General features: G+C 49.2%; 2 protein-coding genes across 2 annotated transcripts; one reads left to right on the top strand and one right to left on the bottom strand.

Annotated features, from left to right (window-relative positions):
* Positions 1 to 441: 441 nt before the first annotated feature.
* MDM4 (MDM4 regulator of p53) lies at positions 442 to 19,539 on the top strand. The gene is made up of 11 exons (XM_082296176.1): positions 442 to 573; positions 5,853 to 5,958; positions 7,195 to 7,269; positions 7,922 to 8,055; positions 9,242 to 9,291; positions 12,318 to 12,379; positions 13,128 to 13,224; positions 14,346 to 14,506; positions 15,975 to 16,109; positions 16,642 to 16,722; positions 18,010 to 19,539. The coding sequence occupies exons 2-11, from the start codon at positions 5,884 to 5,886 to the stop codon at positions 18,550 to 18,552; spliced, it is 1,413 nt and encodes a 470-aa protein (XP_082152302.1). The 5' UTR covers positions 442 to 573; positions 5,853 to 5,883; the 3' UTR covers positions 18,553 to 19,539.
* Positions 19,540 to 21,185: 1,646 nt separating this feature from the next.
* Positions 21,186 to 23,240, bottom strand: LRRN2 (leucine rich repeat neuronal 2; the record flags this gene model as incomplete). The annotated part of the gene is made up of 1 exon (XM_082295951.1): positions 21,186 to 23,240. One exon carries the CDS (start codon positions 23,238 to 23,240, stop codon positions 21,186 to 21,188), a length of 2,055 nt encoding a protein of 684 aa, XP_082152077.1.
* Positions 23,241 to 25,769: the final 2,529 nt, after the last annotated feature.

Below are 25,769 nucleotides of genomic sequence, written 5' to 3' on the forward strand. Positions count from 1 at the left end.
GAGTCAGGGATGTACCTGCTGCCTGCTCCACTGAGCAGCTCTCCTTTCATGCTGATTAAGCTTGAAAATATACAAAGATCTTGCATCAAAGAGCTTGAGATAACATTTATTTTCCCCCCCTCCATTTTTAAATTTTTATTATTGTCATTATCATTTATTACTAATTATTTATTTTTATTTATTACAATTTGTTGTGTCACGTAATATACAATAATATACTTTATTATATACAATATTTGATCCGTATTCATTACTTAGTACTACTTTATGCATTTATTATTATTTTTTAATTTTTTTTTTTTTTTTTTTTTTTTTTTTTACGTTTTCCACCAGGGCTGGGAGGACGCACCGCCGGGGTCCTCCAACCCGCTGGGCGGCGCCACACGCCCACGACGGCACCGCGTCCTTTCCAGCAGCACGTTCCGCTCCGCTCTGGGGCTTCGCCGCCATGTTGGCCGTGAGGGGAAGCGGCGGCCCGGACCCCGCTAAAATGGAGGCGCGGAGCCCTCAGGGGGTGTAGGGGCTTCGTCCCCTCCCCGACCCCCGGCCCGGAGCCCATGGAGCGGCTGTAGGGTGAGCACGGGGCTGAGGCGAAGGCGGGGGTTCCCGGGGGCATAGGGCTGAGGGGGGCGGTGAGGGGGCAGGAGGCGGTGCCGGCGGGAGGGACCTGGGGCGGCGGGAGCGTCAATGAACTTTTATCTCTTCCCGGGAAACTCTGGGACAATTGGGATTGCTCCGCCTGGAGAAGGGAAGCTTCGGGTTGATTTAATTGTGGCCTGAAGGGAGCCGGCGAGAAAGATGGAGAGGGAATGTTTACAAGGGCCTGCAATGACAGGAGAAGGGGGAATGACTTCAAACTGCCGGAGGGCAGGGATAGGTGGGATATTGGGAACAAATCCTTCCCTGCCAGGGTGGGGAGGCCTTGGAATGGAATTCCCAGAGAAGCTGTGGCTGCTCCTGGATCCCTGGATGCATCCCAGGCCAGGCTGGAGCCAGCTGGGATAGGGGAAGGTGTCCCTGCCCATGGAGCTGGATGAGCTTTAAGGCGCTTTCCAACCCAAACCGCTCTGTAATTCCATGATCCCAGGATTTCACCCTCATAAACACAATCTGAGGGATGGATCCCACAAACACGAGTTTGGTTTACTTAAGGAAGTGTCAGCTGTTGGGGGAAAAACCCTGAGAAAAGCCCATTTTTTTTCCCCCTCCTAAAATAGAGATAAATGCAAATCAGGATGTTCAGGGTGGTGGAAATGCTTCCCCATCCCAAATTCGTGGAGGGATTTAGGGGGATTTGCAGAGCAATTCGCTCTTTGTGGCTTCAATCGAAGTGATCACTTTCGGTTTCCTTCTCCTTTCCCACATTTCACAACGAAAGGAGCGTTGCACAACATTTTTTATTTGTTATCTGCTCTTATTTACCGAAGGTTTGGGTGGCATTTTGGGCAGATCTTTGGGGGAGCAGCCCAAAATTCCTGCCAGATGCATCATGCCAGCCACAAAACTCATCCCAGGTACAAATCAGTATTTTAAATGGTTGTGGTTTTTTTTTTTTTTTTTGGTTTGTTTGTTTGGTTGTTTGTTTTTTTTTTTAATTAAAAGGTCTGAATTTGAGGCGTGAGATGCCCCCAGGGACTCTGATGGGGACAAATTTAATTATCAGTGACATGATGATCACATCAGTGCCTGTTTAAAGCCTCCCCTCCGGGGCTCTTTTACCTAAAATTACCTCAAATCCCAACTTTGTTTTCAGTATTTTGCTTTATTTCAAAGCTGGAAAAAGCGGTCACACCTGAACCCAACCCCTGTTGTGTTTCCACTTGAAATAGAATTTAGAAACTATTTTTTTTTCCCCTTAAAACGGGACTTTCAGAAACCAAAACTGAGCTTGAATAAGTTCGAGCTTAACTTTTCAGCCACATGAGATCTTTGCTTTTAAAAAAAGCTGCGGTCTCGTGGGGTTTTTGGTGTCTCGAGGAGGAACTTTTAGTCACAGAAGAGGCAAATGACCGCTTCCCGTGGCGGGGGTGAAGTTTTGGAGTGGAAAAATTGCTCAGCTCATGACTCCTGTGTGATTCACGATTTCCTCTCGAGACCTTGCTCTGCTCCAGGGACATTTTCTGCAGCTCCCAACGACCTGAAATCCGCCGGAGATTCATTCCCTCGGCTCCAGGTTAGGGGTTGTGAGGTGAAATATGGGATATTTCGAAATAGAGCTGGGCGGGGAAAGTGAAACTGCGCTGGCAGAGCGTGAAATTCGCCCGTTTTATAGGAGTTTCCACCACGTGGGAGCACACGGAGCTTTTCAGGAGGCTGCATCCCTAAATTTTGTGGTGTTGGCAGCCTGGAAATGTTGTAGAGCTCAGGAACAAAACCTTAATGAACCCCAAGATTAAATCCTGGTGAAATATGAGTATTACCGAGAAGCAAACTGCCTAAACCCCATCATTTATCTGTAAAACCCGGAGGCTTTGAGTGGAAAAATCAGTGCTGAAACGGTTAAAACTCATCTCCCATTGCCTCCCTCAGCCCCTGGGGCAGCAGAATCCCTTTCTCGGAAAGGGGGTGGAGAGGAAATCCGAATTTTTTCTCCTCTTTGGGGCTGATTTTCACACCAGCCCAGCCGTTATCGGCCACTTTGGGAGCCTCCCTCCCTGCCCTGCCCCGGGCGAGGTTTGAAAAAAGCGACTCACAAGAGTCCGGAGCATCCTCGGGACGTGGCAGAGCCTTCCCCGGGGGCCGTCCCACCCAAAAATCCCGGGATAATAATCCCGGGATATTGCTGACAGGCAGAGAAAGTCAAAGTCGGTAAGTCTAGCTCGTTTTAAGGGTGTTTGTGTTCAGTATTTTGGTTTTATCCGCCAGAAATCTGTTAAAATTTAGGGAAATTATAATTGGGAAGTGGTTGAAGCTGTTAGAATTTGAATTATTATCGGGTCTCTGTCAGTGCTGTTTAGAAATTTGGATGTTTGATAGGCTTTAATCAACTCTGTCCAGCCCCTCTCGGGAAGATTAAGGGCATTTTTTTGTACAGTGTTTTTGGTTTTATCCACCAGAAATCTGTTGAAATTTAGGGAAAACGATAACTTTAAAGTTATATTTAAAGCTGTTTTAATTTGAATTATTTTCTGGTCACTGTTTGGAAATTTGACTATTTGATTTGCTTGAATCAGCCCTTCCTAAATATTTAGAAGTGTTTGATTTTTGGGAATGGTTTTATTCCATGTAGTGCCTCACAGAACTGCTGTAAAAACCCTCGGAAGCCTCTCCTAAAATCCCTAAAAATCCTTTTTAACAGGTGGGGCAGGGATTGAACTTCCCAGCGCTCAGTATTGGTGCTAAAATTCGGATTTTTGTCGTGTTTTGAGGTTCCAGCCTGTTTTGTCTGCAGCTGCATTCCTCAGGCAGGAACTTGATTATTTTCAAAATACTCATTTTAAGCTCATCATGTGCCTCACATCCTGATAACTGCTGTGGGAATAAATTCATTTATCTGGGAAAATTCAGCAAAAGGCGATTTAGATTTTACTTTGAAAATTTTGTGGCATTGCAATTTCAAATCCCATTACTTGACGTTATAATTCAAATAATTAAATTACTGCACAGATTAAAAATTGACTGAAAACATCCCCAAAGCTGCAGCTCACAGGCAAATTGAGGAGTCAATTTTGGGAGTTGATTTCCTGCTTTAGCCTAAACTTTACCGAAAAGGCTCTTGCAGGGATTATTTGCAACCAGATTCTTGTAAAAATTGAGATTTTAATCTCAATTTGAGAGCTGGGAACACATAAATTCTGACACAAGGTCAAGACTTTGAGCCAGTTCAAGCTGCTTTTTTTCCCCCACTATTTAATTGACATTAATTCCTTTCTTTTCCAACTTTTCCAGCCCGTTTTGAGGGAGGGATTAAAGTGGATTTGCTGAGTGATTGCTGAGGTGAAGCTGCTTTTTGGGAGGATGCCAAAACTGAGAAAGGGCCCTGAAAAATTCGAATTGTGCAGGACTTCCCCTTGTGGCCCTTCCAGGAAAGGCTCTGGCACCTCCTTCCCCAGAAATGCTGTTAAAATTCATGTATTCCCTGAATCCAGGCGTTTTTTTGGGAGGTTGCAGCAGCTTTGGGAGATTTTGGGTAATCAGGGAGGTGGGGGATGTGCCGATTGTGGCTTCTCCTTTGGGAATTATATCAGGAGCTGCTGGAATGGGGAGAATTCCATTGGGTTGTGACTCAGTTGCTCATTCCCCACCTCTGAGTCAGGAATTTCACCCCGTGGCATTGGAATGTTTCCTGATGGAGATTCCCTAAGTTCCCCGCTGTGTGTCACTGCCAGAGTCAGGGCATGGAATTCCAGAATCCCAGGATCATCCAGTGCCACCCCCAGCAATGGGCAGGGACACCTTCCCCTACCCCGGGCTGCTCCAGCCTGGCCTTGGACATTTCCAGGGATGGAGCAGCCATGGATCCTCTGGGAATTCCATCCCATCCCAGCCCCTCCCCACCCTCACAGTGAGGGATTCCTTCCCAATATCTCCCCTAAATTTCCCCTTTTTTCAGTCTGAACCCATTCCCCCTTCTCCTGTCACTCCAGTTCCTGTGGAATCTTTATTATCCCAACTAGGAATCCCCCTGGGAATGAGGGAATTGCTCCTGAGGTTTCACCCACATTCCCAAACCAGCTCTGAGCTCAGATGAGCCCCCTGGTCCTCAGTGTTCCCTGTGTTTGATGTGGATAAATCCATGGATAAATCCCTGCCCTGAGCAGGGTGGAACCCATTTGTTCCCAGCAGGAATCGGAAAATCCGGGCTGCTCCATGGGAATGTCCCATCCCTGCTTCTCTGGCCAGTCCTTCCACGGCTGTTTGCTGGATGCAGCTTGGAATCATGGATTCTTTAGGGTTGGAAAAGCCCTTTGGGATCAGGAAATCCAGCCCAGGGATCTTTAGGGTTGGAAAAGCCCTTTGGGATCAGGAAATCCAGCCCAGGGATTCTTTAGGGTTGGAAAAGCCCTTTGGGATCACGAAATCCAGCCCAGGGATTCTTTAGGGTTGGAAAAGCCTTTTGGGATCAGGAAATCCATCCCAGGGATCTTTAGGGTTGGAAAAGCCCTTTGGGATCAGGAAATCCAGCCCAGGGATTCTTTAGGGTTGGAAAAGCCTTTTGGGATCAGGAAATCCATCCCAGGGATCTTTAGGGTTGGAAAAGCCCTTTGGGATCAGGAAATCCAGCCCAGGGATTCTTTAGGGTTGGAAAAGCCTTTTGGGATCAGGAAATCCAGCCCAGGGATCTTTAGGGTTGGAAAAGCCCTTTGGGATCACGAAATCCAGCCCAGGGATTCTTTAGGGTTGGAAAAGCCTTTTGGGATCAGGAAATCCATCCCAGGGATCTTTAGGGTTGGAAAAGCCCTTTGGGATCAGGAAATCCAGCCCAGGGATTCTTTAGGGTTGGAAAAGCCCTTTGGGATCAGGAAATCCAGCCCAGGGATTCTTTAGGGTTGGAAAAGCCCTTTGGGATCAGGAAATCCAGCCCAGGGATTCTTTAGGGTTGGAAAAGCCCTTTGGGATCAGGAAATCCAGCCCAGGAATTCTTTAGGGTTGGAAAAGCCCTTTGGGATCAGGAAATCCAACCCAGCTGAACCCAACCGTGTCCCCAAGTGCCACATCCACAGGGACTTTTGAACACTTCCAGGGGTAACAACTCCACCCTGAGCAGCTCATTCCAACCTTTTCCATGATAAATTTTTCCTGCTGTTTAATCCAAACCCCCCCCCCCCGGAACAGAACAAAGCAGGAGGGGCCCAGAACAGGATTTAAAATGGGATTTTAGGGCTGATTTTAACTCCTGGATCCATTTTTAGGGCGGTGCTTGAACAGCTCCTCACTGCCAGGATGAGCTCCCCAAGCTCTGCCCAGCATCCAGCAGCCGAGAATTCCTGCAGGATCACCCTTGGACAAGCTCATCAGGTAATTAGCAGCTAATTACCCCTCATTTCCACCACTTCTCTCCGTTATTTTCTCCTCAGAGCAGTGATTTTTATTAAACCCAAGCAATATTTAAATCAGGAGAATTGATCCTAAAGGATTGGGGTTTATCCTGAGGAGTTTGTTCTCGTTCACATCACTGATTTAGGAATATTTTAAAGGGAAAAGCAGTAAAAGTGGGCATAAAAAAATGGGATAATGCATATTTTTATGCTGAATTTGTACTTAATTCCACTCATCACCCTCACAGTGAGGAATTCCTTCCCTAAATTTCCCCTTTTTTCAGTCTAAACCCATTCCCCCATTTCCTATCGCTCCAGTTCCTATGGAATCTTTATTATTATCCAAATCTTTATTTATGATCCATAATAGGAATCACCCTGGGAATGATGGAATTGCTCCTGAGGTTTCACCCAGATCCCAGAGCAGATGAGCCACAAGATTTGATGTGTTTGATGTGGATAAATCCATGGATAAATCCCTGCTCTGAGCAGGGCAGAACCCATTTGTTCCCAACAGGAATCGGAAAATCCGGGCTGCTCCATGGGAATGTCCCATCCCTGCTCCTGGGGGTGACTCCGAGCTCAGTCACCACCCATCCCAAGGCTCTGCATTCCCAGTGTGGGCTCTGCATTCCCAGTGTGGGCTCTGCATTCCCAGTGTGGGCTCTGCATTCCCACTCTGGGCTCTGAATTCCTGCTCTGGGCTCTGAATTCCTGCTCTTGGCTCTGCATTCCCAGTGTGGGCTCTGCATTCCCAGTCTGGGCTCTGCATTCCCAGTCTGGGCTCTGAATTCCTGCTCTTGGCTCTGCATTCCCAGTGTGGGCTCTGCATTCCCAGTGTGGGCTCTGCATTCCCAGTGTGGGCTCTGCATTCCCGCTCTTGGCTCTGCATTCCCAGTGTGGGTTGTGCATTCCCACTCTTGGCTCTGCATTCCCACTCTTGGCTCTGCATTCCCACTCTGGGCTCTGCATTCCCACTCTGGGCTCTGCATTCCCACTCTGGGCTCTGCATTCCCACTCTTGGCTCTGCATTCCCACTCTTGGCTCTGCATTCCCACTCTTGGCTCTGCATTCCCAGTCTTTCCTCACAGGAGCAGCCACATCCAAGTGTGAAGGGTTAAATCCAAATTCTTTGGATCTTTTTTGGTGGGTTATTTTGTCTTGCCAAGGATTATTCCCGGCTGGAATTCCTACAAAACTCTGCTCTGTGTTCCAGGTGAGACCCAAACTGCCCCTCCTGAGGATTCTGCAGGCTGCAGGTGCCCAGGGCGACACCTTCACACTCAAAGAGGTGGGGTCACATTCCAGCTTTTATCCCTGGGGTTTTTTGGGAGGTGGGATGGGACTGACTCTTTAATTTCCTCTATTTGAACCCTTGTCTTTGAACTGGGATAGCCCCGTTTTTAGCTGGGATAGCCCCGTTTTTAGCTGGGATAGCCCCGTTTTTAATTGGGAGAGCCCTATTTGAACTGGGATAGCCCCGTTTTTAGCTGGGATAGCCCCGTTTTTAACTGGGAGAGCCCTGTTTGAACTGGGAGAGCCCTGTTTGAACTGGGAGACTCCTGTTTCTAATTGGGATGGTCCCGTTTTTAGCTGGGATAGCCCCGTTTTTAGCTGGGATAGCCCCGTTTTTAGCTGGGATAGCCCTGTTTGAACTGGGATAGCCCTGTTTGAACTGGGATAACACCATTTTAACTGGAATAATGCCCCTTTAAACTGGGATAACCCCATTTTAACTGGGACATTTCCATTTCCCCACCTTCACCTCCATTTCCCTCCTTGCCAAGCATTAACAATTCCAAACCTTCTGCTAAAACACAACCCTCCCTTGGCTAAAAGTGCCAAAAGTCACCTGTAATTTACCTCCCACAACATAAATCCTTGTAAATCCAAGGAAATTTCCCAGGATTTTGGTGGCTGAGGCAGTGTCCTGTCCCCCACAGGTGATGCATTTCCTGGGCCAGTACATCATGGGGAGGCAGCTCTACGACAAGAGGCAGCAGCACATGGTTCATTGTGGAGGGGATCAGCTGGGAGAGCTGCTGGGACTGCAGAGCTTCTCTGTCAAGGATCCCAGGTAGGAAAAAAAATTCTCTTTTCACCAGGAAAAACTCCTGGAGTCACTGCTGGGTTGAGGGGACAGCTCTGTCCCTTTTGTTCCTGCATCCCCTCAAGCCTTGGGTGTTAAATGTCAGTGAAAATCTTTGTCCTGCACTGAGTTTGGAGGTGAAGTTTGTAATAAGCAATTAAAAAAAAAAATCCTAATTGGGTTTTATGGGGGCTTTCTAGGAAAAAAATTCACTGTGGGTTTGGGGTCTCTCTAGAAAAAAATTCACTGTGGTTTTTGGGATCTGTCTAGAAGAGGTTTTTGGGATCTTTCTAGAAAAAAACCTCAGTGGTTTCTGAGATCTCTAGGAAAAAAAACCTCAGTGGTTTTGGGATCTCTGTAGAAAAAACTCACTGTGGTTTTTGGGATCTCTCTAGGAAAAACTCACTGTGGTTTTTGGAGTCTCTCTAAGAAAAAATGTCAGTGGTTTTTGGGGTCTCCCTAGGAGAAACCTCACTGTGGTTTCCAGGGTCTTTAGGAAAAAAATCCTCAGTGGATTTTGGGTTCCCTCTAGAAAAAAACCACCTCAGTGGCTTTTGGGATCTCTCTAGCAAAAAATTCCCCGTGGTTTCCGGAGTCTCTCTAGAAGCACTTTTTGGGATCTCTCCAGAAACAACCCCCCTAGCCCACAACTCACTGTGGGGTTTTGGCATCTCTCTAGAAAAAAAACCACGGTGTTTTTCGGGGTCTCTCTAGGAAAAAACCTCACTGAATTTTGGGATCTCTCTAGGAAAAACTTCAGTGGTTTTGGGATCTCTAGGAAAAAAACCTTAGTGGTTTTGGGATGTCTAGAAAAAATCACTGTGGTTTTTGGAGTCTCTCTAGGAAAAAATCACTGTGGTTTTTTGGGGTCTCTCTAGGAAAAAAACCTCACTGTGAATTTTGGGATCTCTCTAGGAAAAACTTCAGTGGTTTTTGGGGTCTCTCTAGAAAAACCTCACTGTGGTTTCCAGGGTCTTTAGGAAAAAAATCCTCAGTGGATTTTGGGATCTCTAGGAAAAAAGATTCCCTGTGGTTTCTGGAGTCTCTCTAGAAGCAGTTTTTGGGATCTCTCTAGGAAAATCAATTCCCTGTGGGTTTTGGGGTCTCCCTGGATGCTCCAAGGGGATTTTTCCTGGCTCAGGGGGTGACGGTCGCTTGTGTCCCTTCCCCACAGCCCCGTGTACGAGATGCTGAAACGGAACCTGACGGCTGCTGCCCTCTCAGGTAGGTTGGTCACAAACCCATTCCATAAATGTTGCAATAACTGGGTAAGTACTGAAATTCAGGAGCAGATCTGTGGCTGAAGGAGGAATAAACTTCTCTCGAAGGCTTTGCCAAGCAAATCTCTCGGAGTTTGTGTCTTTTCTGTGTGTCAGGAGCTGTTTGAGTGATGTGGCTGCCAAGAAAAGCCAAATTTTGGGCCAAAGCTGAATCCTGAGCGTGGCTGAAATATCCCATCCTTTATTGAAATCAATCTTCAATCAATTGAAATCAATCTTGATTGATTTCTGAATATTTTTTCAGCTTCGGAGCTGCAACTTCTTGCTCTCACCTCGTTTTATACTTTGATGATCTCTAAGAGTTGCTAAAAACTCTGCAAGGCTTTAATCAAACACTGGAACCTTTAAAGGTCATTTCAGCTTCCCCAGCTCATGAGAGGAATCAAATCAAACTCCATCAAAATGAAAATTCTCAAATTAATCTGAGCTGGTGGCTTCCTTGCAGCCAGTTCCTGTTGTAGGGCTGGGAACGTTCACTGGGAAAAAGAAACTCCACTGGGAAAAAGAAACTCCACTGTGGAGTTTTGTGCTACATTTCCTGAGGTTTTTAAACAGATAAAATGGATTTAATCCTTCAGAAGGGCTCAGGCACATGGAGAGAAATTCAAAATGAAAATGAACACTTAAAATATGGCCCTAAAGGGTTTGGTTTCCTACCTTGGATTTATTTTTACGGAAGATTCTTTTCAAGAATCTTTGGATTTATTTTCTGGAAGAATTTTTTGAATTCTTTTTGGACTCTTAACCTGTAGGATAATTGTGTGAGTGCTATTCCCTCTTCCCAAGAAAAGCTGTGTGTGTGGAGAGCAAAGGATTCCCAGCCAAACTCTGTCCTCTGCTGCCTTTTTCCTTGGAATGTGGCCATTCCTGGTCCACTCCTGGTGTCACTTTAAGCCTGGCTCAGGAAATGCTGTCCTTAGGACTGAGTTAGGCCTGGCTGTGCGTGAGTGTGACCCAAACGAAACAAGCTTGGCAGACCAGACCTTGGAATGCACAGGGAGGGAGACTGCAGCTGGTTGCCTTCCTTTCCAGCTGTTTGCCTTCCTTTCCAGCTGTTGGGTTTCCTTCAGCCCAGCACAGGAATTACTGGATTTGGTGATTTTCCCCCCCTTTTGTCTTCTGATTTTTCCTTCTTTTCTTTTCTTCTCTTTTCTTTTCTTCTCTTTTCTTTTCTTCTCTTTTCTTTTCTTCTCTTTTCTTTTCTTCTCTTTTCTTTTCTTCTCTTTTCTTTTCTTCTCTCTTCTCTCTCTTCTCTCTCTTCTCTCTCTTCTCTCTCTTCTCTCTCTTCTCTCTCTTCTCTCTCTTCTCTCTCTTCTCTCTCTTCTCTCTCTTCTCTCTCTTCTCTCTCTTCTCTCTCTTCTCTCTCTTCTCTCTCTTCTCTCTCTTCTCTCTCTTCTCTCTCTTCTCTCTCTTCTCTCTCTTCTCTCTCTTCTCTCTCTTCTCTCTCTTCTCTCTCTTCTCTCTCTTCTCTCTCTTCTCTCTCTTCTCTCTCTTCTCTCTCCTTTCTCCTCTCTTCTCTCTTTCTCTTCTCTCTTTCTCTTCTCTCTTTCTCTTTCTCTTTCTCTTTCTCTTTCTCTTTCTCTTTCTCTTTCTCTTTCTCTTTCTCTTTCTCTTTCTCTTTCTCTTTCTCTTTCTCTTTCTCTTTCTCTTTCTCTTTCTTTTTCTTTTTCTTTTTCTTTTTCTTTTTCTTTTTCTTTTTCTTTTTCTTTTTCTTTTTCTTTTTCTTTTTCTTTTTCTTTTTCTTTTTCTTTTTCTTTTTCTTTTTCTTTTTCTTTTTCTTTTTCTTTTCTTCTTTCCCCCCCTTTTCTTTTCTTATTTTTCCCCCTTTTCTTAACCAATTTTCCCCCCCTTCCTTGTCTAATTTCCCCCCCAAGTCTGTCTCCCACGAGATGCATTTTGGAATCCCTCACCTCAAGGATGTTTTTTATGGAATATATTGGCTCCTAAAGGAAGCCTTCCAGCACCTGGAGTATTTTCACTCCCTGAAAATCCAATTTTGGAAGGATGATTCTTCCCTGTTCTAACATCCCTGCAGAGCCCAAGCAGTGATGGATGAGCCAGCTGGCTTCTGTTTTCCATCAGGGATTAAAAAATCAGCAGCTGGAAGGTGATGGAAGCGGGAAAGGAAAGCAGGAATATGGGATAGATCCCTGTCGTCTCTGATCCTGGCTTTTGCTCCATTTAAAGGCCACTTTGAGGTGGAATTTTCTGCCTGTGTGTGTGATTCCTGGTGGGAATCAGCCTCATCCAGCAGGGAATTTCCCTGCTAAATTGCAAGGAGAGCAGGCAGGAGCCAGCCTGGCATCTTTTGTTCTCCCTGTTCAAAGCCAGACTCAGGAAGATTCCCATTAATTGGATTGTTCCTGTTATTTAGCTTGGCCTTTTAATTAACTCCTGGGAGCAGCAGAATCAGCTGGATTCGGGTTTGTCCAGGACGTGTCCACGCTGCGTGTGCATGGAATTTTCCCTTCTTCACTCTTTATTCCTCGTGCCCACACCCTTCAGGAAGAGCTGGAATCCTCAGGATTCCAAAGAACAACCTTGCTCTTCCCTGTTGACCTTCCAGGTGGGATTCCCCACCCTCTGGAATTTGAGCAGTGCGATGTGGCCCGACTGCCATGGTGGTTTTTAGGCGACCTCAGAAGCAATTCCAAGTGCGGGGGTAACGGATCCACAGATACTCAGACTAACCAGGAATTCTTGTGGCAAGGAGCTTGGGATGCCTGTAGGAAAACAGGAATCATTTTTCCCTTTGAGAAGATCCTGACTTTTCACCCAGCTGCTTCTCCAGCAAGGCGCAGACCCCAAAATCCATAAACTCATCCCTGAGGAAGCCAGGCCTTTGCTAATAAGGAATTTTCCAAGGTCTGCCAAGCGTGGCTCGTTGGTTGCTTGCTGCAGGCCCTGCGTGATGTGAGAATGGCTATTTCCGGGGAAGGTTTTTCCTTGTGTTTTACCTGCCATCTGCAGATGCTGCACAGACTCTCCCAAAGGAGCAGAGCGTCGCTAAGCCCAGCCCAGACCAGCTGAAGGTAAACCCCACTGCCTGGTGGTTTCTTTTCTTGTACAGAGTTGCCCCTTCTCTGTACCTGTGCATGGTGGACTGCCAGAACTTTTTTGTTGTGCCAGCTCCTCACCTTCCTGAGAGGAAAAAAAAGCCAAAAACAATCCCCAAAAAGAAAAAGTTCTTGGAGTCCACAGAGCAGGGACAGAGTGACCCTTCTCTGTTCTCCTCGTGACAGAGTGCCAGTCTCTGAGCGCGTTTCTCTGGGGTGCAGCACTTCCAGGCCTCAGCTTCTCCAGCCTGCTCCGTGTTTTCCTGCTTTTCCCCCTTCTATCCCACCCTTTCTCCGAGTAGGAATTGCCAAATCATTCACTGAGCCAGTTTTGTGTCTAGTTAGGATTTGTTTTCAGCAGCTTTTCAGGCAGAGGTGAAAACCTAGGAAAAATCTTGGCGCTTCCAAAGTTTCCTGGTGTGGTTTGGGATGAGGGCGGGTGGAGCTGGGAGGTCTCAGAGAGCCACAAAATCCCGGTTTTACTGCATGAAAAACGGCAACTTTGGGACTTTTGCCAAGCTGAAGATTTTTCCTAGGTTGGTTGTGCTGATTCCAGAGGCTTTAGGCTGTGTACGAGGTCAATAGTTTGTAGTTTTTATTCTGAGTTATTCCTCTTCCTACCTGCTTGGTCTCATCCTGCAGCTGGTGCCTGGGAATGGAAGTGCTACATCCCCTTGTCCCTGCAAGCTCTGCTGGGCTAATTCCTTGATTTTCCTTCCTGCAGCTCAGCCAGGAGGAAGGGTCTGACTCTGGAATCGTGGAGGGTGACAGCAAAGCCTCTGCTCTGGCTACCTCAGAGCCCAAATGTGACTCTTGTGAAGGTGAGGGCCAATTTTCTGTGTTACCATGACATTTACAAATCCTGTGTGGGACACACAGCAGCAAAATGCTGGAGGAGGGAGTTGGGAGACTCCAAAAAAATCCCTGGTTTGGAATGGAATCATTCCAAATCTTCGTGCTAAAGATGGAGAGATTGCAAATGTTCGTCACAGGCGCTGTCTGGCTCACAAAGAACAAAATGCTTTGAGTGCAGTGGCAGGTAAAGCCCCCAAATCACATCTCTCACTGAACAATGCCATGAAAAAAACCTTCCAGACCTTGCTGGAGGGTGTTTTAAATGCTGGAATTATCCTTGGATCCATTCCCCTTCCCAAGGGAGGCTCCTGAGCACACAGAACCCAGCCTGGGCTGGCTGCAGTTGTTCCCTGCAAACCAAGCAGGGAACTGAACAACAAGGGGTTTTTTTTTTGGTGGATCTGTCATATTTTGACATTTCCCCATGGGATTTCTTGCTGGGTCACTCATGGAGATTTCAAATGTTTTGGGAGCAATTTTCTTGTTTTTCCACTTCGTATTCTCTCATATCAATGAACCTCAGTTGGAAAAGCAGCTCTTTGCAGAATGTGGGTGTTTCCAGCTCAAATGGGAGTGGTGGAAATTCCCTGAGTGTACAAAACAGCCTTGGCTGTGCCTTTGAAACTCCAGGCACTGGAGGGAGGGAGATCCAAGGTTATCCTGGAATCCAGAGCGCTCAGTTTGGGATCCCGGGCTGGAAAGGAGGCTGGAGCACAGGGAGGATGGATCCCCACTTTTGTTTGAGCCTGGCTTGGGAATTCAGGAGCTGCAAACTGAATTCAAACCGGTCCTTTCTGCATTTTAAATCACTCAAGAACTCCACTCAGGGCTGGCTCGGGAAGTGTTCGTGTTTCTGTGGTGAAACTTGAGATGAAAACTCAACCTGTCCCAGTACAGGGACACTGGGAACACTGGGATGTTTCCTGAATTAATGCAGGGATTTCTGTCAGATCCAGCAGCACAGATGGGACATCCAAACCCCAAAGCTCCCAGCCTGATGCAAGAAGGACAAAATAATCCAATTTGGGCCCAGTTTTTCTCTGCTGGCCTCTTAACCAATGACTTGAACTCTCCTTGGCTCTTCCAGACAAAGACTTGATAGAAAACCTCTCCAAAAGCAAGAAGCCGAAGCTGGACCTGGTGTTTGAGGAATGGGATGTGGCTGGGTTGCCTTGGTGGTTTTTAGGCAACCTCAGAAGCAATTACAATTCCAGGAGTAATGGATCCACAGATATTCAGACTAACCAGGTGTGGAACCACTTTAAAGTGTCCTCTCCCTCTCCTCTTTTGCCTCCAAGGCAATCAGATATTCCTGGTTTTTCTCTCTTTCCCCTTCCCACTCCAGGATTTTCAGCCTCTCCCCCTGTGTGGGCCTGTCCCAGCCTTTCCCATCGGGTGGTTGGTGATTTTTAGTGGTTTTAAAGCAACCAAACTCTCCCTCAAGGCCCTCAGAGGTCCCCAGATTTCAGGAGTTGCCCTTTTTTATTGGGATGAACGTTGTAGGGTGGTGGAAGGGGAAGCAGGACAGAGGTGGAAGCTGGAAAATGAGGAGCCTGTGAAGTGGAATTTGGAAAAAGGGAGAGCCTGTTGGGTGGAAACTGGGGGAAGAGGAGCCTGTGAGGTGGAAATTGGGAGAAGGGGGGCTTCTGAGGTGGGATTTGGGAAAAGGGGAGCCCATGAGGTGGAATTTGGAAGAAGGGGAGCCCATGAGGTGGAAATTGGGAAATGGGGGGCCTCTGAGGAGGAGATTGGGAAAAGGGGAGCTTGTGAGGGAGAAATTTTAAAAAGGGGGCCTGTGAAGTGGAAACTTGGAAAAGAGGAACCTGTGAGGTGGAAATTGGGAAAACGTTGGAAAAAGAGGAGCCTGTGAGGTGGAATTTGGGAAAAGGGGAGCCTCTGAGGAGGAAATTGGGAAAAGGGGAGCCTGTGAGGGAGAAATTGGGAGAAGGGGGGCCTGTGAGGGAGAAACTGGGAAAAGGGGAGCCTGTGAGGGAGAAATTGGGAGAAGGGGGGCCTCTGAGGTGGAATTTGGGAAAAGGGGAGCCCGTGAGGTGGAAATGGGAAAAAAGGGAACTTGTGAGGTAAAAATTTTAAAAAGGGGAGCCTCTGAGGTGAAAATTTTAAAAAGGGGAGCCCATGAGGAGGAAATTGGGAAAAGGGGGGCCTCTGAGGAGGAAATTGGGAAAAAGGGAGCCTGTGAGGTGAAAATTTTAAAAAGGGGGGCCTCTGAGGTAGAAATTGGGAAAAGGGGAGCCCGTGAGGTAGAAATTGGGAAAAGGGGGGCCTCTGAGGAGGAAATTGGGAAAAGGGGAGCCCGTGAGGTAGAAATTGGGAAAAGGGGGGCCTCTGAGGAGGAAATTGGGAAAAGGGGAGCCCGTGAGGTGGAAATTGGGAAAAGGGGAGCCCGTGAGGTGGAAATTGGGAAAAGGGGAGCCTGTGAGGTGGAAAATGGGAAAAGGGGAGCCTCTGAGGTGAAAATTTTAAAAAGGGGAGCCTGTGAGGAGGAAATTGGGAAAAGGGGAGCTTGTGAGGTGAAAATTTTAAGAAGGGGAGCCCATGAGGTAGAAATTTTAAAAAAGGGTCTCTCAGGGTTGTGAAGTGCCCCAGGAAGAAGCTGCCCAGAGCATTGGAGGTTGTTGGAGAGGAAAAGGGGATGGTGATGGATGTGAAGCTGCTCCTAAAGGGCTTTTCCTGGTTTTTTTTTTTTTTCCCTCAGGACATTGACACTGCCATAGTTTCAGACACCACTGATGACCTGTGGTTCCTCAACGAGTGCCCCTTGGAGCAGGGCAGTGCTGGGCTCAAGGTGGAAGTGCTGGACTGTGAGGAGGTTACAGGAAGTGCCACAAAGGTACCACAGTTAGGCCTGGTTTAACTCATCCCATGGTGCTCTGCTGCCCTTGGAAAAGCTGGATCTGTTCCCATCCAGAGGCTAAATCCTGTTTAGAAAAGGCTGTCACCATTCCTCACGTGTTGGGTGTTTTTTCTGCTTGGGTTTTGGTTTAAATCCATATTTTCAAGGCATAAAATTTGATTTTAAATGAATTAAACCTCTCCCAGCAAGTTAACTGGGTTTCTAACCAGGATCTGCAAGAATTACAAATCAAAAATCATGGAATTAAGGTTGGAAAAAGCTCTTAGCGTCCAGCTAAAGACTCAAAGAGGAAAATCTGATCACAGTAAAGCAGGACTAAACCAGGAAGAATCACCAACGTTCTGCAATAAAAACACTGCAAAAAATGACTTTTTATTCACTTACAGAAGTGGTTTAATTAGCAGGGTGATTATATAATCGTTTAACTGGGGTGTGCAGTGCCAGGAACACGATAAATAGGGATCATTCTGACATTCCCACTCTCTGACAATGCTTCCTGGAATTCCAGGTGCCTGAGGATGTGTGCTTGGATGAGCTGGAGAATTCCCAGTGCCTGACTGATGACACGGACACAGAGGCTGCTTCTGAGGTGGGAATACCTTGGGATCAGCATTCCCTGGGGCTGGAAGGACTCATCCCACATCTGCTGCTGGTTTTGGGGTGGAAAAAGCTGATTCTCTTGTGGGTTTCCACAGAAAAAGGGGCTGGGTGAAGTTCTATTGATATCCAGGCATAGTTTAATAAGGTTTTAATAAGGTTTTTAATAAGGTTTTAATTCCATGTTGCCCTCTGGATGGAAATCTGGAGGATTGTCCTTGGAAGGAACCTGGAAATCTCAGGTAGCACTTTGGAATCACTGAACCCATACTCTAAAAAAACAAAAAAACCCACCTTTTTAGTGGACAAAATCCCTTTTTCTGTGACAAAATCAGGGATTCTCCAAGTCCAGTGGAGCTGCCTCCTGTTTTGTGCTCTCTGGGATGGGAGGAGGATCCACTTCTGGAAAATTCCGTATTTCCATGACACTGGAATGGCCTTTGTGGTGTCATTTGTTCTCTGGAATTACAAACCACAGCTGGTTTTCCCCTGTTTTAAGGACAAAACAAGGTGGGAGGATAACCAGCAGCAATTCCTGGGCTTTCACCCTGTTCCTCTTCCCAAATCCCAAACACCAAATTCCTTCTTTCAGCTTCTCCCAATCCTGAGGCTGCCTTGGAGGGTGGTTTGAATTCCTCAAAGTACATCAGGGGACTTTTTACAGCTGGTGACACCAAAATAAGAATTGATTTGAGGCAGAATTTTAATAATTTTAGGCAGAATTTTAATGGTTTTAACAGAATTTTAATAATTTTAGCAGAATTTTAGTGGTTTTAGCAGAATTTTCCAGCCTGGAATAAATGGGAATGTCCCTGGTTTTGGATAGCTGACTCCTGGCTCTGCACTTGGGCAGCTCCAGCCCTTTTTTGTGGGATAGTTAATTAATAAATCTATTAATTGTGCAGATTCCACAGCTCTAAGTGATGGGTGAGCCTGGAAAACAAATTCCTGCCGAATTCCAGGAGCTCTCCCCTTGAATTTCAAGTGAGGAATAGAAAATTCTGTTGAAATCAAATGAAAATAAACTGTGCTCCAGCTTGGATTCTTCCAGGGGTCTGAGAGAGAGGAAGGAGAGGAATTCATGAGGGAGAAATCTGTGGGACACACAGGGAGAAATCAATTCCAAGCCACAAAATGTTGATTTTTTCAGCTTATAAATCACTCATAAATAAAATTTTCATCACGAGCCTTCCTTGCTGCTTTTCCCACATGGCTAAAACGAGGAATACCCAAAAATACACTGATTTTTCTGCTGGAATTTTTGCCTTAAATCCCTCAGGATTGCTGGCAATGCTCCAAGTGCAGGAAGTTCAACTCTCCAGGGAAAAGGTACTGCTACCGCTGCTGGGCCCTGCGCAAGGACTGGTACCGGGACTGCCCCAAACTGCCCCATTCCCTGTCCCTCTCCAACATCAATTCCATGGAAAACCAGGAGCAGGATGAAGGGATGGACGTTCCAGACTGCAGGAGGACAATTTCAGCCCCAGCTGGCCAACCCAAACACCTTTTCTTGGGAGAAACCAAACCCCACGTGGATCCCGGCAGCTCCATCGAGTCCTTGGATTTGGCGCGGGATGGGAAAAACCGGGATTTCGCCGAGCTGAAAAAAGAGGAGGAGATGGAATCTTTGGAGAGCATCAAAACCCTGCTGAATCCCTGCTTCCTGTGCCAGCACAGGCCTCGAGATGGGAATATTGTCCACGGAAAGACTGCTCACCTGGTGGCCTGCTTCAGGTGTGCCAGAATGCTGAAGAAGAAGAGATCGCCGTGCCCCGTGTGCAGGAAGGAGATCAAGATGGTCATCAGGATCTTCATGGGGTAGTGAGGCTTTCTGCCCCTAAAATAACCCCAAAATGAGGAGGGGTTTTTTTTTTTTTGCACTCAAATCCCAGTTCCGGGGCTCAGTGTGTGCAGATCACAATGGTCGTTGGGTTATTTGTGGGTTAGCTGAGCCTTCTGACCCTAAAATAAGCCCAAAAGAGGATTTTTTTTTGCACTCAAATCCCAATTCCAGAGCTCAGTGTGCAGGATCAGGATGGTCATCGGGATCTTCACGGGGTAGCAGGGTCACTTGAGCCCTTCTGCCCCTAAAAATAACCCCCAAATGAGGTTTTGTGCGCTCAAAATCCCATTTCAGTGTGTGCAGGAAGGAGATCAGGATGGTCATCAGGATCTTCGTGGGGTAGCGTGGCCTTCTGCCCCTAAAATAACCCCAAAACAAGGGGTTTTGCACTCAAATCCCAATTTTAGAACCAATTGTGCAGGATCAGGATGGTCATCAGGATCTTCATGGGGTAGTGAGGGTTTCTGTCCCTAAAAGAACCCCAAAAAGAGGATTTTTGCACTCAAACCCCAATTCCAGAGCTCAGCCAGTGAAACCAAAGAAAATCAGGATTTGAATCCCACTAAGAATCCTCTGCAGGATCCACTTTTCTATGGAAATCAAACACCTTGGGATCAAAACCCCAGCTTGGAAATTTTCCCAATTTTCCCACTTCAGCCCAATTTTGCCCCTGGGATTCTTTATCCTGACCAAGAATGGAAGATTTGGGAAAAGCTGTGACTTTTGGAATGGTTTTTTTTTTCATAAATCCAGACCTGTGCAATTCCTTTGGAGCTGAGAGATAAAAAATAGAAATAAATATTTATGGTGGGAGGGTGGGGGGTTTGTTTTGCATCAGTTTTCCTGAGAAGAAAAATAACTTTATTCCTGATTTTTTTTTTTTTATTGTTTAAGGCAGGCAGGGTGAAGATTTCCTTGCTCCCAGATGGGAAGTAATTCCAGATTTTTAATCCACAGCTCTCAGGTCACAAATCCGATGGAAATAATAATAATAATAATAATAATAATAATAATAATAATAATAATGGTATATTTTGCCTTTTTTTTTGGACTCTTTAATTTCTTTTTTTAATATATTTAAATCTATTCTCGGTCACCCTTTCATAGCTCTGTCCAGCAGGATTCAATGCCAGAAGCTTTGGGATATTTTGGGATGTTCCACCTGCCCTCACCTCATCCTTCAGGCTAAAAAAATCCTCATTTTTGAGGGAAAAATGGCTTTAAAATCAAAACATGAACCTTGAATTCCTTTAAAGCCCCGTTTGCACTCCGAGGACTGTGTTGGGTGTTGATTTTTTAAATTTCTCCTGATTTTTTGGGGGATTTAACCTCAAATTCTCTGGGAATCTCTCCCAGGTGCAGAATCCCACTCCAAAGCCCCGTTTTCCCTGCGTTGCTCCCCAAAATCTCCCTCATTTTTTAGGAATTCCTGCAGATCCCAATGGATCCCCCCTCAGTTCACTCTTTCCCAGCTGTCTGAGCTGGGTGACCTCGTGTGGCTTCACCTCTGGATTTTCCCCCTGGCCCCGTCCCCCTCTGGACACAACTTGGGATCCTCCTCATGTCATGGAATATAAAATTCCATCCCAAAAAAGGCACATTTTGAGTTAAACCCATCCCAAACCTCCCCTCTGAGTCAGGATTAAGTTTAGGCCCAACCAGGGGTGGCTTTGTCACCTTCACCACGAGGGGACAGCAGTGTCCCTTGGTTTGGTGCCCACGGCTCCCTTTTATCCCAATTTTAATTATTTAGCCCAAAAAGAAGCTCCAGCTCCCCGAGTTTTCCCCCCCATCCCAAATCCCAGCGCTGCCCAGGGACCCCTCCAGGTGCATCCCAACATTCCTTGGGTTTTTTTCCTTGTTTTTTATACACAAAACCACAACTTCCTCCCCTCTTTTCTTCCTGTTTTTCCTCTTTTTTTTTCTTGTTTTCCCTTTTATAACATCCACAAAAATTTTGGGATCTTGTGGGATCCAGGATGCAGCCAGCCCCGCAGGGAAGTCACCATTTCCCATTCTTTTACCCCAAATCCCTTCCTGCTTCCCCTCAGGTGACAGCAGTGACAGAGCAGGAGGTGACACCGGGGCTGCTTTGTTTGATGATCCCAACGCTCAAAAAAAACCCCATAAAAGAACCCAAACCCCCAAAAAATAACCCCAAACTCCACACAGATCCCAAAGGGAAAAGCCTTTTTTTTTTTTTTTTTTTTTAAGGGTTTTTTTTTTAGGGTTTTTTCTTGTATTTCCAAAGCAGGGACCGGTCCAGCGAGGGAGGTGACACCTCTGGGGTGTCCCTGGGGCCAGGGCAACGCGGGTTTGGGGTGATCTGATCGTCTTTATGGCTCTTCACCCACTCGGGGCATTGTCCCCACGGGGCTCTCGGGCCCCTCCCGGCTGTCCAGCGGGGTTTTTTCAGGAGCCACGGCCAAATCCAGACCCTCCACATGGATCCAGGGCCACCAAAAGCTCCTCTCCTCAAACTCATGTCCACCACATCCCGTTTTTTCCTGCTGTCCACTTCGCAGCTCCATCTTTTTTTGGTAAAAAACACTTCCCCCCCCCCCCCCCCCCACCCCAAAATCCCGCTGAATCCCCCCAAAATCCATCCTCCCTCAGCAATCCGGGGGGGCCGCCTGCACCTGCACGGCCAGGAGTTGTCCCCGGGGCTGCGCCAGCGGGGGCTGCGCGGGATAAACCACACGCACGGCCCCGCCGAGCAATTCCCGCTGGGATCCGGCGCGGATCGCGAGCCCGGCGGTGGCCAGGAGCAGCAGGCAGAGCAGCAGCGCCGTCACCAGCATCCCCTGTCCCCACGGCAGCCCCTGGGCGGCCTCCTTAGTCCTGGCGGTGACACAGGCCACCCTGGCCGGCGAGGCCACCAAGGCCACGTGCAGACACGCCCAGTACTCGGTGTCGGGGCGCAGCCGGGTGATGTTGAAGCTGTGGGTTCCCGACGGGATCCGCGCCGCTCCGGCCGCGTCCGTGCGGGATCCGAGCGCGGAGCTGGCCCAGGTGAGGTTGGAGGAGACGGTGTTGAGGCGCGGCTGCCACGCCAGCAGGATGTGGTGGGGCTGGACGTCCACCACCAGCAGCTCCAGCGTGTCCTGGCCCAGCGGGAAGGAGTGGTTGACCAGCACGCGGACGCTGCGGGTGTCGGCACCCAGCAGGTTGTGAGCCACGCACGTGTAGAGCCCGGCCTCGCGCGCCGCGATCCCGCGGATCTCCAGCGTCCCCTCGGAGTGCACCTTGAATTTTCCGTCATCCCCGAACGGCAGCAGCTTCACCCCCGCCGGCGTCACCCAGTAAATCTCCGGCTCCGGCTCCGCCAGCGCCCGGCAGTGCAGCGCCACGCTGTCACCGACCTCGGCCTCCAGGCGCGCCGGGATGCTCCGGGCCGAGATGAGGGGCAGGCACTGCTCCGTCATGTCCCGGAACGGGACGTCGCGGATGTGGCGGCGCTGGAGGTCGGGCGGCTCGGCGCAGAGCGTGGACTGGGGCTCGATGAAGCGCACGCGGGGCCGGGTGCTGTTGACCCAGCGGATGACGCAGTCGCAGCGCAGGGGGTTGCCGTGGATGCTGATCTCCTGCAGGTTGGGCAGCGACTCCACCGTCTGCCGGTGCAAGGCACTTAGGGCGTTGTTGTTGAGCATCAGCGTCTCCAGCTGCGGCAGCTGCTGGAAGGCCTTGGGGTGGATGAAGGACAGCTTGGGGTTGTTGGTCACGTCCAGCTTGGTCAGCTCGGGGAGGTTGATGAGGGCGAACTGGTCGATGGACACCAGCTCGTCCATGTTGTTGAGGCCCAGCTCCTTGAGGTGCAGCATGTTGGTGAAGTCGCTCTGCTTGACCCTCTGCAGAGGGTTCTTGTTGAGATCCAGGAATTTGAGGCCGGGCACCTGCTGCAGAGCCCTCTTGGGGACATCTGCCAGCTTGTTGTCGTAGAAGGAGAGGCTCTCCAGGCTCTTCAGCCCTTCCAGGGCGTAGTCCGAGATCTCCCGCAGGTGCATCCCGGCCAGCACCAAACTCCGCAGGTTGCCCAGGGGCCGGAAATTCATGTCCAGGATGGCATCCACCTTGTTGCCGCCGATCATGAGGATCTCCAGGCTGGGCAGCATCTGGAACCAGCGGCTGTCCAGCATCCTCAGCAGGTTGGAGTTGAGGTGGAGCCTCAGGAGGCTGCCCAGGCCGGCGAAGGCGCGGGGGGCGATGCTGCGGAGCCGGTTGTGGTTCAGGTAGAGCTCCTGCAGGTTCCCCATTCCCGGGAAGCTGCCGTCGGGCAGCTCGGAGAGCAGGTTCTCCTCCAGGTGCAGGCTGAGCAGCTGGGGCATGTTCCTGAGCCCGAAATCCCAGACGTCGGAGAAGCTGTTCTGCGACAGATCCAGCTCCGAGAGGTTCCGCAGGTAGCCCAGCTCGCCCTGCTCCAGCCGGGCGATGTTGTTGCTCTGCAGCAGCAGGGTCTGGGTGCCCTCGGGCAGCTCCGGGGGCACGGAGGTGATGAAGAGGTCGTTGCAGTCCACCGTGGCCGCCTCGCGGTAGGCGGAGCGGGGCGTGTACCAGGGCCGGATCTGGCACACGCAGCGCGGGGGACACGCCACCCTCCAGGGCACCGTGGGCATGGCGCTGGCGGCCACCACGCACAGCAGGAGGCAGCTGGGCTGGAGGCCTCTCATTTTGGCCTGGGGAAGGTCACAGGGAACATCCAGAGCTGGCCACGGGGTGACAGCGGTGACAGCAGGGTGGGGACGGCGCCCGTGGGGGCGGATGCTCCATGCGAGCCCCTGGAAGCGTCAGCCCCTGCCTGGTGCCCCTGAAATGGGAGCTCATAACACTGGGAGCGCCTCAGTCAGAGCTGGGCCTCTTCTGCCTCCCCAAAGGAGTCGTTCCCGCGCTCGGCTGCATCTTCCAGGCTCCTCCTTGAGGTCATTCCTGAAAAAAACAGCGAAGTTGTGTTAGGGGAGGGTTTGGGATCCTGGGGAACGAGGGGCAGGGACAAGGAATAGGTTGGAGAGGCAAAAAGCTGAGCATGGGACCCCCAGGACCCTGCCTGGGACCTCCAGTGCCCTCAAGACCATCCAACAAATCCATGAATTCCATTTTATATCCATAGTTTAGCTGTGGCCTCCCGTCCCAGAGGATCTGGGTGGAATTATCCCATGGAATCTGCCCAGGACCCTCAGAAGCTCCTGGACCTGTGGCTGAGCAGAGCCAGAGCTGCAGGTATTGGGAATAATTCTCCATGGGGATAATTTTCCTGCGGGCTCTGCTCCCTGCCCTTTATCCTCCCACATCCAGGAGCTCCAGCCCCATTTGCCTCCCTCCAATAGATTATTCCTTAGGGAGAAACATCCCCCAAACAGCGGGAATGCTCAGGGAGGGGCTGGGGTGGGTTTGAACCCCCCGGATCCGGCCAAAGCCGCAGGATCCAGCCACCATCCCACCTTTGATTCCATTATTCCCTCCAGCCCTCCCATGCTGACCCCAACCCAACCTTTTCTTCCTTTAAAAGCCTCTCACCGGGCAGGAAAAAAAAAAACATTAAAAGAGTAGGAAAAGAAAAGTTTGTGTTTTATCCCCACCGTGCTCCCCCTGGAAAGGGCTCCCGAGCCGAGTTTATCCTGCATTGACTCCTCCCGGATCGATCCCGCTCTTTTCCCTTCTTTCCTGCTGCTTTTAAAGCAGCTCCAGGAGAAACAGCTTGAAAGGAAAGGATGGATCCATCGATTCCCGCTTCCCTCTGATGGATCCACACCTTTCCTTTTAAGTGCTCCAGCATTTTCGGGTCCATAAAACTCTCCAGCTGTTCAAATACCTTGGGAATCTTTTCTCCTTAAAAAAAAAAATACATATATTATGGAGGAATTGGAGGGTTTTAATTTATTTTCTTCAAGCTGTGAAGCAAAGTCGGGCTGCTGTTCCAGGCTTTTCCTCAGCTTGGGATGCGGCACAACGGGAATGACAGCAGGGAGACAGGGAGGCTCCTGCTCCTGGTCTGTGTTTATTCCTAAAATTCTGGAGCTAGGAGGCCAAAACAGTTGTTCCATGGAGATGGAAAACCCCGCTTTCCCATTTTTCCCCCACGCCAGGAATGCCGTGTCTCTCCCATGTTTTTCCCAATGTTCCCCCAATTCCCTCAGGAATTTCTGCGCCATCTGGATTTCTCCCAGGTGCAAATTCCCATCTCTTCTTCCTCACAGCAGCGGGGCCGGGTGCTGCTGCCAAGGCAGAGAGCTTGGAGCGAGCTGAGCTCAAGGCTGCTCTCCGGCTTTTCCAGCTTCTCTGGATCCTCTGCTTCCCCATCTTCCCCATCTTCTCCAGCTTTCCCAGCTTCTCCATCTTCCCCATCTTCTCCAGCTCCTCCCAATCCACCGCACCACACGGGAAGTGGCCGTTGGATGCTGTGGGAAAACCCTCCCCTCACCCATTCCCATTTTTCCATCCCCATCCAGCCCGTGGGGGAAGTTGGGGTGCTGGCAGCGGGATCCAGCCTTTCCCCTGTGTGGGGCAGGAGAGAATTACCATGGAATTATGGAATCCTGGAATGCTTTGGGGTCAGAAGGGACCTAAAATCCCATCCAGTGCCATGGGCAGGGACATCTTCCACTATCCCAGGGTGCTCCAACCTGGCCTTGGACACTTCCAGGGATGTGGAAGCTTCTCTGGGAATTCCATCCCAGCCCCTCCCCACCCTCCCAGGGAGGGATTTCATCCCAAAACCCGGGACTCCCCAGCATCTGCACACCCCTGGCCCTTTGTATCCCATTTCCTCAGGGAGAAAAATCCATCTTTTCCTCAGGATTTTGCAACTCCGATCAAACCCTCCCCAAACCCCCGGGGGTGGGAACGGCGCCGTTTTTCCCGAGCGAATCTCCCGGCTCAGAGCTCGGCAGGGAAAACAAACGGGAGAAATAAAGGGACAAAGGGCCCCGAATGTCGCCGGTACCGTGGCAACCGCCCCCGCCAGGGTCCCCCCCTCATCTGTATGCCCGGGCTCAGCCGGAGCTCCATGGCAACCCCGAGCTCCCGAAATCCCGCAAACGGCAGCGGGAGATGGAATTCTGCCGCTGGAGAGGGAAAACTTTGTGTCTTTGAGGCGTTTTCTCAAATTCCGGGAGGGGCCGGTGGGTTTGGTGCTCAGTGGGTGGGGGGAGGGGGGTTGGATGTTCCCGGGGTGGATGTTGTCGGGATGGGAGGGTTTTCCT

This window comes from Coloeus monedula (assembly GCF_965178545.1).
Source record: "Coloeus monedula genome assembly, chromosome: 23".
NCBI lineage: Eukaryota > Metazoa > Chordata > Aves > Passeriformes > Corvidae > Coloeus > Coloeus monedula.

Coding starts and splice junctions, on each gene's coding strand:
- MDM4 (XM_082296176.1), top strand. CDS start 5,884: ATGAGCTCCCCAAGCTCTGCCCAGCATCCAGCAGCCGAGAATTCCTGC. Junction 14,507..15,974: donor CAGATATTCAGACTAACCAG/GTGTGGAACCAC, acceptor TTTTTCCCTCAG/GACATTGACACTGCCATAGT. Junction 16,110..16,641: donor TTACAGGAAGTGCCACAAAG/GTACCACAGTTA, acceptor CTGGAATTCCAG/GTGCCTGAGGATGTGTGCTT.